Source organism: Desmodus rotundus, chromosome 12 (genome assembly GCF_022682495.2).
Source record: "Desmodus rotundus isolate HL8 chromosome 12, HLdesRot8A.1, whole genome shotgun sequence".
NCBI classification, from domain to species: Eukaryota; Metazoa; Chordata; class Mammalia; order Chiroptera; family Phyllostomidae; genus Desmodus; species Desmodus rotundus.
Window position 1 is genome coordinate 91271717 of NC_071398.1, and position 15792 is coordinate 91287508.

Below are 15792 nucleotides of genomic sequence, written 5' to 3' on the forward strand. Positions count from 1 at the left end.
GGCATTAGCTAGTGATGTTACACAGCCAGGAGGGAAAAAAAGCAAACACAGTGCATTTTAAATCTGCCAGCCAGGCTCCCCTACACACCTTGGCAGGTGTTCTCTGAACACTGTTACACCCGCCTACACGCTGCAGAACCGCTGGGAAGCTGCCAGCTATGGGAACAGAAGAGACCACTAGGATGGGCGCACAGCCAAGGTTCCGAGCATGCTGCCGAAACCTACTCCCTGCCTCTCTTTGACTCTTCTGGACTCTTTTGGCCCATCCCGGCCAGAGACAAGGAAAGGGGGAGGAAGGAGTAAAACCCACAGTCCAGACCTTGCTCCCAAGGCCTGGCAAGAAGGCGGTGCCTTTTGGGCGGAAAAGAAGAAACCTGAACAGCAGCCACCGCTTGGTGTAGGAAACGTGCTGAGTCCCAGCCAGAGTCGAGCCCAGCCGGAAGTGCCCCAGGTGCTGAACCCTGGTGCTTGTGGAGCCCAAGCCTCCAGGGAATTTCGTCGGCACTGTCCAAGGTGCCAACAATGACTGCGGGCACACTTAGCCACCTGCGGGCTGGCTGGGTGGCTTTGTCTACCACAATGAAACCGAGGACGCCTGTCTGAGCAAACACGCCCCTAAGAGAGGGGCACAGTGAAGCAGCACCTGGTGGGTGGGAAATTTTAGGGAATTACAGAAGGTGGGCAGGGGAGGGGGCCCGCTGGGGAAATCGGAGACCCGACTGGAGGAGCGTTTGCAGCGGCAGCGCACCACAGGAGATCTGCCGGCTTTGTGCAGCGCACCAGCAGGCGGGGCTGCAGAAACCGGACCCTTTCCCTCCCCAGTACCCCCACCCTAGACACGTTTAACTCAGGCACCGTATGGCCCCCATCACTCCGCGTGGGTGGGAGGGAGAGGGGAGCACAGGGAGGGGAGAGGAAGCCCAGCCAGGGGTGGCGGTGGGAGGATGCGTGCAGCATCAGGAATAATATCTGCTTAGAGATGCTCCTTCATTGCTAATGAGGGGTGCTGCCTGGAAGCATTGCACTCCAGCCAATCGCGGAGCTGCTGAGGCAGGGAAGTAGGGAAGAGGGAGGGGAAGACCAGAGACCAGGGTTGGGGATACAGGGAGATGCCCCGGCCCTGAGGGGAGTGAGCAGCGAGCCTCGCTGACACTAGGGACCCAGCAGGGCTCCAGCTGTCCCAGAGCTGCACACCTGGAGGGTGGGGGTGAGCAGGAGGGAGGAGAAGGAAAAAGAGGCAGGGCCTCCTTTGCAGGTGCAGCCTTCCCAGGAAATCTCTCTCCACAAGAATCAAAGTCCCATATCTCCAAGCTACCCCCATATTTACCACCATCCCCACTGCCTTGCTTCCTACTAATCCCCCTCACCACCTCACCAAGCTCCAATTCCTAAAGATCTTGCCAGACACCTAAATTCTTACTGAAGAACAAGGCAGGGAGATGCCTAATCAGCAGCCTGCACTGGGTGCACTTGCTTGAACCTGCGAAGACACTCCTTCTATGCCAGTTCGCCCTGACACGGCCACCATCCAAGATGCCCCACCAGCTTCCTGTGGAGCTCGGGAGGGCCAGACTGCTCACACACCTCCAGGCTCAGCTGAGGCAGCCTTCAGCTGAGGAATTCAGGCCCAGAAGATCTGCCTGGGAGAACACTCAGTGGGGTCCAGTCCAGTACTAAGAGGCTGGGGTACCCAACCCAGGACTCAAGGAAAGGAGCAGACTGGGTGAGCTGCTCTTCCTTGGCTCAGAAGAGAACTCCAGCCAAGCTGCTTGGGCTGTGTCATTAGAGATTACCTCCCCTCGCTTACTTCACTCTGAGTGCAGCTTCAACTCAGTCCCCAGAGTTAGCTGGGTCCCCAGGCAAAAGCCTGTTTAATTTTATCTATTTGTCTCTAGGGTTTTGGCCCAGAACTCTTGAAGCTTCTGGACTAAGAAATCCCCTCATGGAGCCCGGACCTCCCCCATGGGCAGGTAATGCAGGTGTCTCTCCAGCTGGTGGGGATGGAAGCAAGGGGGTGGCTCTGAGGTACGAGAAGGGGGTCTGGGTATGCAAGAAAGCCCTGAAGTTGAGGCAGCCCGCTCAATGCGAAGGGACTGGTGGGCCTGGGAAGCAGACAAAACCGCAACACCCCGCCACCCAGGGATGCTAGAGATGGCCACACAGGAAAAATCAAAAAGCAGAAGTCTTACCTTGAAAACCACCAGTGCCCACACTGATCTCTGTGGCACCAAGCTGGCCCCTTAGATGCACGAAAGTAAAGACTGCACTTTAGCAAAGGGGCAGACTGGCACCAGGAAGGGAAGGGGGATAAATTCCATGCTAGGTTTCCCCCCTCACCGGAAGAAATGCACAGGGGGAGAGGGGAGTTATGGTGGGCAAGAAAGGATATGGCCAATCGATGAGCTTCTTGGCGTATTTCCTGACAATGTTATCTTCTCCGAAGATGAACAGGGATCTGTTGACGGTGAAACAGTTCTGCCGGACGGGAATGGGGTTGTACAAAGCCATAGTCCGCGCCCTCTGCGCTTTCGACTGCTTGTAGGCGGCCGCCGGACCCGAGGCCGGCACGGGGGTTCCTTGCCGGTTTCTGCTCTGGTCCGAGTCTCCATCGCCAGACCCCGGCCTGCCGACCACCGCCTCCCCGAAGCGAGCCATCCTGAAGTTTAAACAGACAGAAGACACACAAAGGTGATCACGGCCGAACACCTGCACACAGCAACAAGCAGAAAGACACACGGAGACTCAGAGCAGCATCCAGACGGGCGAGGTGGAGCGGGGGGACCACCCCCTCCCGGAGCCTTGCAAGCTCTTTGGAGAGGCAGCAGCAGCCACCCTGCCGCTCTGAACTGTTGAATCTAAATACGACCTCTGCAAAGCTCCATTCCTCAAGGAGTTAAAAAGGGGAGGAGAGGGCTGGGGGGGTGCTCAGTTTCTGGAGGCAATTTTTTTTTTTCAAAATGCCAGTGTGCGGTGGCGTTCAAGGGCTGGAGAGGAGAGGGGTGGAGTAGGCTGCTCTTCAAACATAGCTCCTCTTCTGGCAGACGAACCACCTAGTCCTGGGAGAGGCAGGCACCGGCCGCTAGGTAACAGTTTGGTGATTTATTGGTGGGGGGAAGGACAAAATGAAAACAAAAGAACTTTAACACCAACAGCGACAGAAAGACAAGGACGAGACATGCTTTAGAACACCAGCCCCTGCAAAGTCCATCCAAGAAATTCCACAGCCAAGACTTGGGTCTTTAAATCTGCCAGTGCAGACGCATCCAAAGGTTGAAAGAGAAGGAGGGAGGGGGGAAGAGCTGTATAGAGGTTCCTGCGTAAACCGCAACGCCCAGAATATCAAAATAAGAAGTCCATCCAACCGGAGAGACAAATGACTTCAAAGCCCCTGCGCCTGGAAGAGAAGTTGAACAGCATCCAGAGAGCAGCGAAGCCCGAGTGCCAGCATCCGCCCGGAGCGCTGGCCGCGGCCGCCTCCCCGGATCAGCATGCAACAGCGATCCGCGGCTGCGCAGGGAGAGGGTGGGAGGCGGGCGAGCACTTGGGCGAGGGAGGAACAGGTTGCAGCTGAGCTTAGCCGTGGCCTGCCACGGGAGCTGCCGGTCCAAGGACCAAACTTGCTCACTATGGACTCAGTCTTCCTCTTCCACTCCAACAGCCAGGCAGGCTCCGCTGAGCGGGGGACAGCGGGCAGGCGGGTTGGGGGTAGCGAGCGGCAGGCAGAGGTTCTGCGAGGCGTGTGCGGGGGCTCCAAGGGAAGCGGGGGCGGGGCTGGCGAGGCCGGGAGGGGCGGGGACGGCGCCGGAAGGACCCTGGCCAACTGTCTGGAGGTTCCTGGGGATGCAGAGCTGGTTTGGCTGACTGAGCCAGATGGTACAGGACCATCACCTCAGAAAAGGTCCGGGAAGAGTGGCCTTTCCCCAAGTAAAGCCAAAAGGACAGGGGCTGGCGCAGCTAGTAGCGTCTCCACAGAAACCAAGAGGCCCAGCGGGGGCGCACACGCACGTGCGCAGGCCCTGGCACGCCTTCTGTCCAGGGGCCAGGTCAATGCGGTGCCTGGTCTGCCGCCCCACTGGGGAGTCTACGCATTTCGTGCTGCACACAGTGCACCCGGCCCAGTCGCTGCTCCTACCCACCTCCCAGTCTCCGCAAACGCTGCAACTCCCCACTTAGCAGCCTGCAGGCTCCGTGAGGGACCCTAGGACTTCCAGGGGGCCGGGGGGCAGGTCCACAACTCGATGTTAGTGCCAGCTCCCTCAAAGAGTATCTACCCTCCCTCTCCAAACAGGGAGAACTGGGATAGCCTCTTGGATTTGGCTCTTGTGGAGCCCTGCACACCCATTCCTGGAAGGGTGGTCCAGATGTTGGGGCCCTAGGTGGTGAGTTCAAGGCTGAAATTGCCCTTTTCAAAATCTTAACAATCAGGAGGATCCTCCCACTCCTATCCTGTACCCCAAGCCAGCTCCACTGATGTCCTCAAACCCACCACATGAATGGAGACAAAAACAGAATTAGTATGTGAGCTTCGGAAGTGGGTAAGGTGGACCCCAAGCCCTAGATAGAGTCCCTAGACTTAGCACCAAGCCCTTCCCCACAGGTGACTCTGCTTTGGATCAAGGACAGGTACCAACTGTCCCTTTCCATGTCCACACTAGCTAGAGCACACCTTCCCCTTGTGCCTGCCTTGGCCTCAACTCACAGTCCTATCCAAATCCTCTCGAACTGAGCCATGGAAGAGAAGGCGTTTTCTCCCTTTCCCTTCTCTTGGAACCCCTGGGTGAGTGTGGCTTCCCTTGCATGAAAGGCAGCGTGTCTGTGTGAGAGATGACCTGGTGAGAGGGGAGGCACGCGTGTTCTTACATGTATGTGTCCGTGCGTGGGCAAGGCCATGTGAGCACTGATGAGGGTCTACTGTGTGAGAATGTATGTGCATGTGTAAAGGGAAAACCAAAGCAATGGTCTTAACATGTCCACCCCAGCAGGCACTGCTGCCCTTGGGGGCAGCATGCTGACCTCTCGACTCAAGGAGCCCATTTCCGGACAGAATCCCATGAAAGGTGAGTCAGCTCTAGCAAGTACTGCGATTTCACTTGACTGCCTCACTCTGTCCTTCTACCTCCCTTCTTTGGAGGGTCCTTTTCTGTCTGAATAGCTAGCGAGGAGGAAAGGGGAAGATAGTGCTAACGAACCATGAAGTCCCATCATCCTGCTAGTCATCGAGAGCCAGTCACAAGTGGCTGTGTCCGTGACCCTGTAAACTATAGAGGACTCAAAAGGGCTTTCAGAAATGACCAAATCCATGCTTTCAGGCAGGGCCATAATCCATAATCCACCGCCCCAAATGCATTCAAATCATCATTTGACAAATGTTTGTGAGCACCAGACATTGAGTCACTGCAAACATAATAATGAACAAAAGAAATGGCAAAAAGTAATGTATCCTCTTCTTGGGTTAATTAGAGTCTTTAACCTAATGGGCTGGAACATTTGATGGACCATACTCTCGGGCTGCAAGTTCACCCTTTCCTTCACGCCCTGGCCTTAGCAAGCCAGAGGGGGGCAGGCCTATCCGTCAATGCTCAGAGGAAGCAGGGCTCAGCAAAATTTTCCTCCCAGAAGAGGGTCTGGGGCTGCTAGGAACCCGTGACTTGTGTCTTCAATCACCCACTCCGCAGAGATCCAGCCCTCATTCCCTCTCCTGTCTTTACAATGCCCTGTTCTCTGTGGCTACTGTGATTCATTAGACCTGGAATCCCCAAGACAGGCTATGACGGCACATGGAAATGTGAGACTTGCCTCCCTGCCTTTTGAGGAGACAGGGATCACAAATGCATGGGGTGGGGGATAATACTGAAGACCCTTAGGAGTATGAGCACCTCCATGGGAGCAATAAATGGGAATTCTTACAGCCCAAGAGGGCCAAGGCAAATGTGATGGCATAGATGGCTTTGGGAATGAACTTTGCCTGAGGGAAGAAGGCACACGCTCATTTTTCCCCAGCCTGGCTGTCACAGCTCCTGAAACCTTGGAGATCTATGAGCTGGTTTCCTGTTCTCCAATGCCTCTTCTCCCAGCTCCCTGAGGACTGCAATTTTAATAGCCGAACAGAAGAACCCTAGGTGTGTTGATAGTTTCCCCTTCACATGAACCTCACTCTAAACCTCTGCAGTGAGCCTGGCAAGGCAGGTTCTATGACTCTGATCTGCGAGACCAATCAGCAGAGTTTCAGAAACGTTAAGGAGCTGATCCACATCTGGTAAGAGGCAGATTTTGGACTTTTAACAGAGCTTCTGACTTGCACTTTATGGCTCTTTTGAACACCCATACTAATCTCCTCTGTGCAGCAACAGTATCAATTCCAAACTGTTCATTGTCCAAAGGAGAAACTAAACCATCATGCTGAGCCTATGGGAACGCTGTGCTTTCCATCCTCAGGTTGAATCTGATTGGTGGCCAAATGCTCCCGGGACCACGTGGGGAAAGTGCTTAACCAGAAACACGTCTACTGTCCTCAAGACCCAGGAGGGTCCTTAGAAAAAACCTGGGGTCAGGTCATTGTCATGATGCTCTTTTGTAAGGGAACTTGGTGGCATTCTGGGTTCCATGTCCCCCGCTCTACTGTCCACTTAAAGAGCCACAAATGGAAATGTAGAAAAAACAGCAACTGGTCATAACTGATTGGAAACCGGTTTCTAAAAGCTCGCCAGCCCAGGAGAGGCAGAGCCATAGTTTCCTGTTGTTAGAGCACCATCTACTGGTCACTTGGGAGCACATCACGGTGAGCTCAGGTACCTCCCGCACACCACACCTCAGAGCCTAGCCATTCCCAATGACGTGACCTCCTGTCACCAGCCCTCTACTCCCCTGTGAGACTGTTGAGGCCCAAGCCCCAAATTTCACCACAATGCAGCCAGCCCATCTTACAGTACTTGGAAAGTGCAGCCCCACACCCTGGGTCAACACACACACAGTTAAGATAGTACAGCCAAATGCTCTACATGCTTTTTTTCTTTCTTTCTTTCTTTTCTTTTTTTTTTTTGCAAGCAGCTAGCTGCAAACTAGAAACCCAGCAGGATCTGGGGAAGCAAGTGAAAAACTTGCAAAGTGCAAGCAGGAGGAGAGGTGATGGGCTGGGTGCCACTCCAGCCTCCGCTGGAGAAGGGGAGGTGGCTGCACTCCCCAGACCCGGCAGGCCATGCGAGCTTGTGCTGAGATGGACAGCCATGAGTGGCAAGGCTGGTGAAGCACGCAGCCTATTCCTCTCATCCGCAAAGCTCTTCCCAGACCTGCCGGGCCGTGGGCCATCTTCCCAGGAGGTTTTCAGCCCCTCGCCGAGGAGTCCACACGTCTAACCTTGTCCGAAAGGCACGCGCCCCTCCCACCGGCACTGTCAGTTGCACTTGTGTGGCTTACGCAGAAGCTGTCAGAGCCCCTTTTGTTCTATTTTTCCTCTGCTGAGCTTTTCCAAGAAATAGACTCTTATGCAAAGCAGCGCTCTAAGGAACACAATGCAGAGAGGATTTGGGAGTGGGCTCTTCAGACACGAGTTGGCAGGGGATCAGGTGCAGATTCGGAGCGGAGCTCGGGAGCGTGGTGGCAGGCATCCTGGGAGCCCATGGCTTCCCCCGACGCCTGACAGCCCTTCCTGGGGCGAGCGTACGGCTTCATAGCCTTATGTAACGTCCATCTCTAGAACCAGCATTTCTCAAACCTGTGCCTGAGAAAGCCCACGGAGCCAGCGCCCTATCAGCTGACTGCAGATCTGCACAGTTTGCTTTAAAATGCTTTAAAAACCATTCAGTTATGCCAACTCAATGTTTCCTGAGTGCCAACCATGGTAATGTCACCTCACTGCCATCTTTGTTGCAGGACTGTGGGGCACGTTCTATGACCTGAGGCTGAGAGGGTCAAGGGCTTGTCCAAGTGCATAGACTTAGGAAATGGCAGAGCTGGCTCTCCTGAGAATAAAGTCAGGATTCTTTACAATGTGTAGCTGCTGTTTCCATACTGCTTATCCAAATAATGTTCTCCTTGCTTCAAAGTTCAGCCATAGGCATGATCTTGGACCTTGGGGAGGTAAAGAATGACTCAGAGACAGAGTCTCCCAGAGGGTTAAATTTCTGTGAATGCAGACCCCCTTTCCCACAGGGCTGTCGCGAATATGAAGTCAGTGTGTGTCAGCCTCCCAGAACAGTACCTGGCACACAGTAAGTGCCACATGAGTGTTTGTTAAGTGTATTTCAGCCGTGGTAGCAAACACTGCAAATCTGTCCGTTCTCTGTTTCTGAAAGCAGACTTCAGAGGTGCAGCCCAGGGATGGCTCTGCTGTGTGTGGAGTGGCAGGAGGAGCAGAGAAGTGAGACTTGGTCACAAAGACAAATGGGCAAAAGGAAAAAAGGAAAATACTAGAGACCAGTGTCACAAGAGCCCAAAGAGCTCAAAGAGTGTCACAAGAGCCCAAAGAGCCCAAAGAGCTGGGAGAGACGATATTTGTTTACTTATTGCACTAATTCGTAAGCCCCGTTACTGAATACTCATTAAACCCCTTTCATGTGCCAGGCATTCTGCTCAGGGATTCTGAGACTCGAAGATAAATTAGACACAGTCACAGCCTCTAAGAGCTTACAGTTGAAGAGAGGAGAAGGGGGAAAACCGTAGCCATCAAGGGCTCTAATCCAAGGCAGAATGCAGTGTGCACTGTAAGAGAGCACTGGGCAGAATGGAAGGGAGACGTCCTTCCAGCCGGAGGCACCAGGGGAAGGGAAGACTCGGGGAGCTCCCTTTGAAAGGGAGGGCACTGCAGGTGGGGAGAAGTGGTGTGAGACCTGCATGCCCCCGGTGGGCCATGGAGGGTGGGTAGGCAAGATGCAAGAGACTGATGAACCGTTGGCATTTTTATTTTCTTTTGGTGCATCTGGGGTCACAAAGACTCTGGGATGACCACTTCTGTCCTTTCTTTTCCAAAAGATGAGGTCACTTTTCAGCTGGAGCAAGAGTCAAACATGCTTAACCTAGCAGACGTTAACCCTTATGGGGAACGTCGGTGTGGAGGCTCAGTGTTAAGTCCCGTCACTGTGAGCCTCAGTTCCCACCCTCCTGCCCGGCCTTGCTTCCCAGCAGGAGCACAGTGTGGCAGGAGGACTGCAGAGCTCCAGCTCCGAATGATGACTGACGGGTGGCGCTGAGAGGAGGGTGCATTGACATCCGAGGGTGGGAGCAACTGATGGAAGCACGCCCATCCATCCGCCCCCCCTGGCCTCTTGACTCAGAAAACAAAATGCAGCCCACACAGCACCAAGCTTGCTCAGTGCTGGGGTGGGCTCCAGCTGATTCATTCATTCAGGAAGCAGAATGAGCCCCTTCCACGTGTCAGGTACTAGAGCCAAAAAAGGCAGAGCCTAGGGGGGAGAAGGTTCCCCGGGCTGTATCCTGAACCTGCTGGGCTTGATGCACTCCCTGCACTCTTGAAAACCAACTCCTAATAGCAAGGAAAACAGCTCACAGCTGAAAAGGCAGCCTAGAGGAACCCTAAAGGCCCAGAGAAGAGAACTCGATTTTACCACACCCACCAGTCTTGCCTCTTACAGGACTCTTTGGGTTGGAATCAGCAGCAGATTAAACCACCACCTGTCCATCACCACACCCTTCCTCTCCCACTCTCTCCTCCACTGAGCAGCTGGTTACACCCACCTGGTATAAAATAATCAGAGTGAATAAGGCATTCCCATATGATATGGACTTAAGGCCAGTTTTGAAACACACACCCGGCCAGACCACGCGCTGGCTCTGCCCCTTCCACTCCCAGAGAATTAAACTGAGACCCCCAACCCGACTTCCTATGGCCCTGGTTCTACCCTCCTTTTCCTTGACCGCTCTGCAGCATGTGGCACCACTGACCTCTCCTCCTTCTCAGCATCCCCCAACCCCTTAGGGTCCCAATCTTCACTTCTCCCATTTCTCCCCATCTGCTCCTTCTTTTATTCCCCTGCTTTATTGGTGTGGGCTCTCAGATAGGCTTAATACAGTGCATTCAAATATGAAGAATGGCAAGCTCTTTTGAAGATTTCTAAATATCCCTAATGTGCCATTTAAACATGGAGACAGTGGCTCTGACAGGCGTGGCTCAGTTGGTTGAGCATCATCCTGCAAAGCAAAAGGTTGCTGGTTCAATTCCCAGTCAGGGCACATGCCTGGGTTGCAGGCCAGGTCCCTGGTTGGGGGTGTGCAAGAGGCAACTGATTGATGCTTCTCTCTCACATCGATGCTTTTCTCCCTCCCTCTCTCTAAAAACAAATAAAATCTTTAAAAAAAAATAAGTAAACATGGGAACAGTGGAAATGTAACTCACAATCACAAGAATTTCTGAAATGATCAACCCCTTGGACACACTCATAGACACACTCACATACACTGAGTGTGTGTGTCCCTCCATAGACTTGTTGTTTGGTTTTTTGGGTTTTTCTTTTTCTTTTCTTTTTTTTTTTTTACATAATCACTCCATCACTTTGTCACATTCTTCAAAACAATTCTGGCGATATAAAGCGGTCAAGTATTAATATAATTACCCAAAGCTTCCTGTTATGCTATTTTCCCTTTGTTAAAATAATCAGGACTTATAAAAACAAAGAGAAAAATGATCAGGTGTCAAACAAGAATAATTACGCACAAAAGTACAAGCAATTGGGTTAATACTATTAACTGTAACAGGTAGTAATTATTATGTGCAAGGCACTGTGCTAAGTAAGCCCTCTACTTTCTTGATTTCTCAGGATAAGCCTATGCAATAGGTACTATTATAATCGCTATTTTACAGATCACAAAAGAAAGACTGAGAGAGATGAAATCATGTCCCTTAAGGTCTGACAGGCGGTGAATGGTAGAGAAGGTTAACCTTCGGTCTAGTGAACTCCATAACCCCCATCTTCACTAACGCAGAGCCTCTCACTGATGTCGTTTCTAGAGATTAGGGCTGATTGCTTTATTCCACGATGATCCTTTAATGCCAATAGGCAAGAAGATGGCGAGTCCTGAGAGTGTGAGACCAGACAGGACACTTGCACCTCGGCACTGGATGGGTTTATCACCCCCTGTGCACAAAGGACACCAGCAGTGCCCGTCCTCTGCATCCCCAGAGATTGCTGATAGACCGACCGTGACCACAGGTTCTCAAGTGCACCGTATGCCGAGGCATGCTGGCGTGGGACGCCTGCCGGCCACAGTGAGCCCGGCCGAGAAGAACAGGCTCCTCCTCCAAACCCAGGTTAAGCTCTTCAAAACTTTTCACAATCCAAAGAGTACATCACTACACACCACCTGCTCGTGGTGAATGTGGTTTTACACACCATTTCCTTGTTTTTCAGTGAATGGCCAGATCTACCCCCAAATGCCCCAACTTCCTGCGGTCAGTCTCAGGCGGCTATCTGGAAGAGCTATCAGCCAAACACTGGAGGGGTCGGTGAGGGAGGGCAGGGGGGAGTGGGGAGGAGATTACGGTCAGCAGCAGCAAAGGAGGGTCCACTCCACTGGCAGACCCAAATATTACCCAGTGCTCCGTGTTCGGCAAAGCCAGGGGTGGCCCTATTCCTACCATTGAGGAATATTGATTCTGATCATTAGGTCTGACTTTAATTTTTTCTTTCACGAAACCTTCTGCTGCCAACGCATACCACTGAATGATTCAGCACATGTAAACCCTCCTGCCTCTCAACTGGTGGTTTTCCTGCCTGCGCTCCAGCAGGTAAGACGCCCACAGGCTCACCGTGCTCCGGGCTGTAGAATGCACAGGAGTCTCTAATGTTCAGGTTATTTTTAAACTTTCAGGCCACTTTCCCTCCCCATGAACAGCAGGCCTGCCATTTAGAACAGTGTTTAACTCACACCCCACCTGCTTTGAAACTTTAGCTTTTTGTGTTAAAAGAAAAGAAGCTATATTTCAAGTTCGTGCATGGGCGCATATATACACACGCATGTCTGAAAACAGAAGACAGTTACCAGCTCACTGGGGTGAAAGACTCAACTTCCGAAATGATGTTGAGATCACGTGTGTGAAAATGCTTTGTAAACAAGAGCGTCACACCACACGGGGGGTTTCATTGTTACATTTGCAGGGACAGACATCAGGCATTATAGGTTACGTCAAAAATCAGCTTTCTGTTTCCGAGAAGGAATTGTACCAGTACAAAGTATTCGAGGCCCTTCCTATGCCCGGGGAGCCAGACAGCAGCTGGCTAAGGGGGTGTTAGGTTATAATTTACCTCTAATTAGTTACTTTTTGGAAGTGGAAAACCCTGGGAAAGAAATTCTGAAAACAATTCAACAGAAAGAGACCGAACAGTCAAAGTTTCCAATCAAAGTTTCAAAGAAACAATAGCTAACATTTGTTGAAGGTCTAACTTATAAGCCCTATGTCGGCATCATCTCGTTTGCCCCGCACAAGAATCCTCTGAGGTCAGCCTACTCAGCTTCAACCACTCCCCTGAGACCGGAGAAACAAAGTCCCTACAGACTGAGATGGCACAGCGAGTAAGTAGCCGAGCTCGATTTGGAACCTGGCCCTGCCTGGTCCTGGAAGTTACGTGTTCCCGCTACACCTCAGTGCAAGAGGTGAGCTGAAGAAGCGCAGGTGCCTGGACCCTGAGGCTGGACAAGAATGGCTTCAAGGGTCCGTGGTTGAAGAGTGTAGGGTCACACGCAGCAGTCATGCGGTGGAAAAGCCTCCTCCACCGCCAAGGGTCGAGATGGAAAGTGTGTTCACCTGGAACCCACAGGTTTTGCATGAGCTCCAAAGGCCCACACAGCCACTCAAGCATCCAGGCTACAAAGCACGCACGGCACGGACCACTCTATGATGGACAGTCCCCAAATGGCTGCCCCCTGGCGGTGCACCTCTCTGGGGCCAACACTACGTAGCTTCTATGCTGCTCTTGTTGCCACAGTGCCCCAGGACCCCATTATAACATAAACCAAGCAGCTTTCTCTAGCAGCAAACCTTTTAGCCACAACTCCTTACACACACACACACACACACACACACACACACACACACACACACACACACACGAGAGGGATGACTCACGCCTCCCCCTCTCCCTCTCTGGCTGAGGCACCAAGACGTGATAAAATGATCGGGTGGCTCAACACTTCTGCAGCTAAATACATTCCAAGGGATTTTTAAACCTGCGTCTGTCTCCCTAGAGGCTATTAGGGTGTGTACACACTCTGCTGCTTCCAGGACACGCGCACAGCAGGAATGGGCTGATTGGCTTCTGGAACCCCACTGAGGAGCACTGCAATCCACCGTTCTCCCACCTCCTCAACCCTCCTCATCCTCACATGCTCTCCTGCCACCTCCTGAGTGTACAGACTTCTCCCTGTCGGTGACCTCATCCATCCCATGGCTCCAGCTAAAGTGAATACCTGGAAGACAGCCCAAACATTTACCTTTGGCCCCGTGCTTTTTAAAGGCTGGTACCACATTCACTATAGGGCTCTTCCACCTGGATAACCAGAAAGCGCTGGGCATTAAGCAACTGGCTAAAAAACAAACTCGTCTTTTCCTCCAAAACAAACTTGTCTTTTCCTCCAAATCAGCTTCCTCCCCAGGTCTCCAATTGTGTGCACAGCATCGCAGCCCTCCCCTCACTCAGGTGCAAAACTTTGGGTGCATCTTTGATTCCCCCTCCTGCCTGCCTCCTACACCAACCATTCCCCGAGTCCTGTCACTTTTCCTCTCTCTGCTCCATTTCCACAGTCTGTCTCTCTCTGCCATTTGCACCACCACCTCTCAAGTTCAGAACTTCGTACCTCCTCCTCAGAAGATGAGAAGAGGCTTCTAACCCATCTTCCTCTGCCAGGTCCTATCACAGCCTCTCAGTGCACAGCCCCACTGCAATCCTATCCCCTCCCTCCATGCAATAAAGTTCAAGAGTGTGTTCAATGTTGTATCCCCTCTGCCTGGTAGTCATTAAATACATTTATTGATTGATTGACTGAATGAATAAATGAGTTTTCTAGTGCCTATCAAATGAGTTAAAAGCAAACTTAAGTGTCATCCAATCAAAGCCCCTATCTTAAGGGCCAGGACAGGCCCCCCCCCCATCTCCTTCCACTCCACAGCACTCACTGTCTGCCCCAGAGAAGCGGGTCTGCTCACCCCTGCCTCCACATGCACACCTTAAAATATTCCTCCTGCACGCCGTATCTCATTTTCTTTCTCCCTTCCCGCCCCGTTTGTCCATTTCCACCTGTCGAAAAATTAGACCTCAAAACCTGGTTCATGTGATATCTTGTCTGTGAAGTGATTTTGTGATGATACAACAAACATGACCCCTCTCTCCTCTGGGACTCTCAGCACCTCAGGTCCCCCGGCCTCAGATGCCATGGGGCTCAGATCCCTTCTCCCCAACTACCCGGCAACAGGGCTCGACTTAGTCATCCTTGCATTCTCCACAGCAACTAATGCACTGCCTCATGCACTGCGGGTACCGAATACATGTTTACTGAATGAATGAATGAATGAATGAATGAATGCATGCATTAACAAATGAATGATAACTATATGCAAAGGCATATGGATACGAACAGAACATGGACTTCTTATAACCTGCGCCATGTTGGAAAGGTTGTATGGAAAAAAACTATAAGTGTGTATTCTGGAGACCTTTGTTCAGCTCATGGAGGATTGACCCCAACTCTGACCTCGCAGGCACAAGTGCAACTTGCCGAAACATGACAAAATAAATGACTCTGTGTGTGGAGGCAAACACAGCGGTCACTGTGAACCTGCAAAGCTCACGGCGTTTTGAGTATAAGAGTTTTGTTCTTTGGTGCAAAAGAATGTTTTTAATTCACTGCATTTGCTTCGTGTTTCCACAGCGGTGAAGTGGGTCTATGTGTTAGATAGACGGGTAATCTGAACCCAGGGCTCACCTCATCTAGCCACACACACATCAGCCTCCTCTTCTAACGGCTGCACTGTATGGACGAGAAAGGACACGCGGAGCAGGGTTTCTCAGCCTCAGCACTACTGACACTTCTGACTCAGACAGTTCTGTGCCGGGGGCTGTCCTGGGCACGTTCAGCAGCACGCCAGGCCTCTGAGCACTGAATGCCAGGTGCACCCCAACCCACAGCTGTAACAATCAAAAATGTTTCCAACGTCGCCAAATGTCCCTCGGGGGTGCAAAACTGTCGCTGGTGGAGACCACCAGCGTGGAGTGATTAAATGCGCTGTTCAAGGTCAGCCCCTGGAGGGCAGCACCTCCCAGAGGAAAACCCCGGCCAAAGCAGGCGCTGCCTTCCCTGTTCCTCCCTCATGTCCAGTGGGTCCCAGCCTTTGGGGGCTCAAGTGGACTCTGGCCTGTACCTCTGGTTTCCTAATGCTCTCACAGCTCTACACGGCGGTTCCACACCCCAGTCTAAAAGAGACGTAATCCTAGCAGAGACTGAAGAGAGAGCTCAAGCTGAACACACGAGTGGATGCCACGGACGTCCAGCACCACCTACCAAAGGCTAAGCAGCTGGGTCTCCACCAACAGCCTGTCTCCTGATATTCTGGAGACTAAGAAATATGGTCAGCAGGCCCCATGGAGAATCAGGCTTCCCCCTCCAGCTGGCTTTGTCTTCAGCGACAACTTCTACATTCATGTTTTCCTCTCAACCCTTTACCCTCCCCCCCCTCCCCCGCTTCTCCTGTGGTCTGCTCCCCCTTGTAATTTTTAAAGCTAGAGTAGAGCTTCAGTCCTCCAGTCTCTCCTTTCGCCAAGTCCCTGCATGGCCCCCACCTGGCCTCTA

The 15792-nt window shown here is 52.3% G+C and overlaps 1 protein-coding gene across 2 annotated transcripts in view; it reads right to left on the bottom strand.

The window, feature by feature from the left end:
• The window catches only part of CACNA1E (calcium voltage-gated channel subunit alpha1 E), a 413895-nt gene that overhangs the window by 274730 nt on the left and 123373 nt on the right, over positions 1-15792 (bottom strand). For both annotated transcript variants that reach the window (XM_053915565.1, XM_053915566.1), the window contains exon 3: positions 2390-2656. In XM_053915565.1, coding sequence (XP_053771540.1) covers positions 2390-2656 — 267 coding nt within the window. The remainder of the gene's footprint in view (positions 1-2389; positions 2657-15792) is intronic.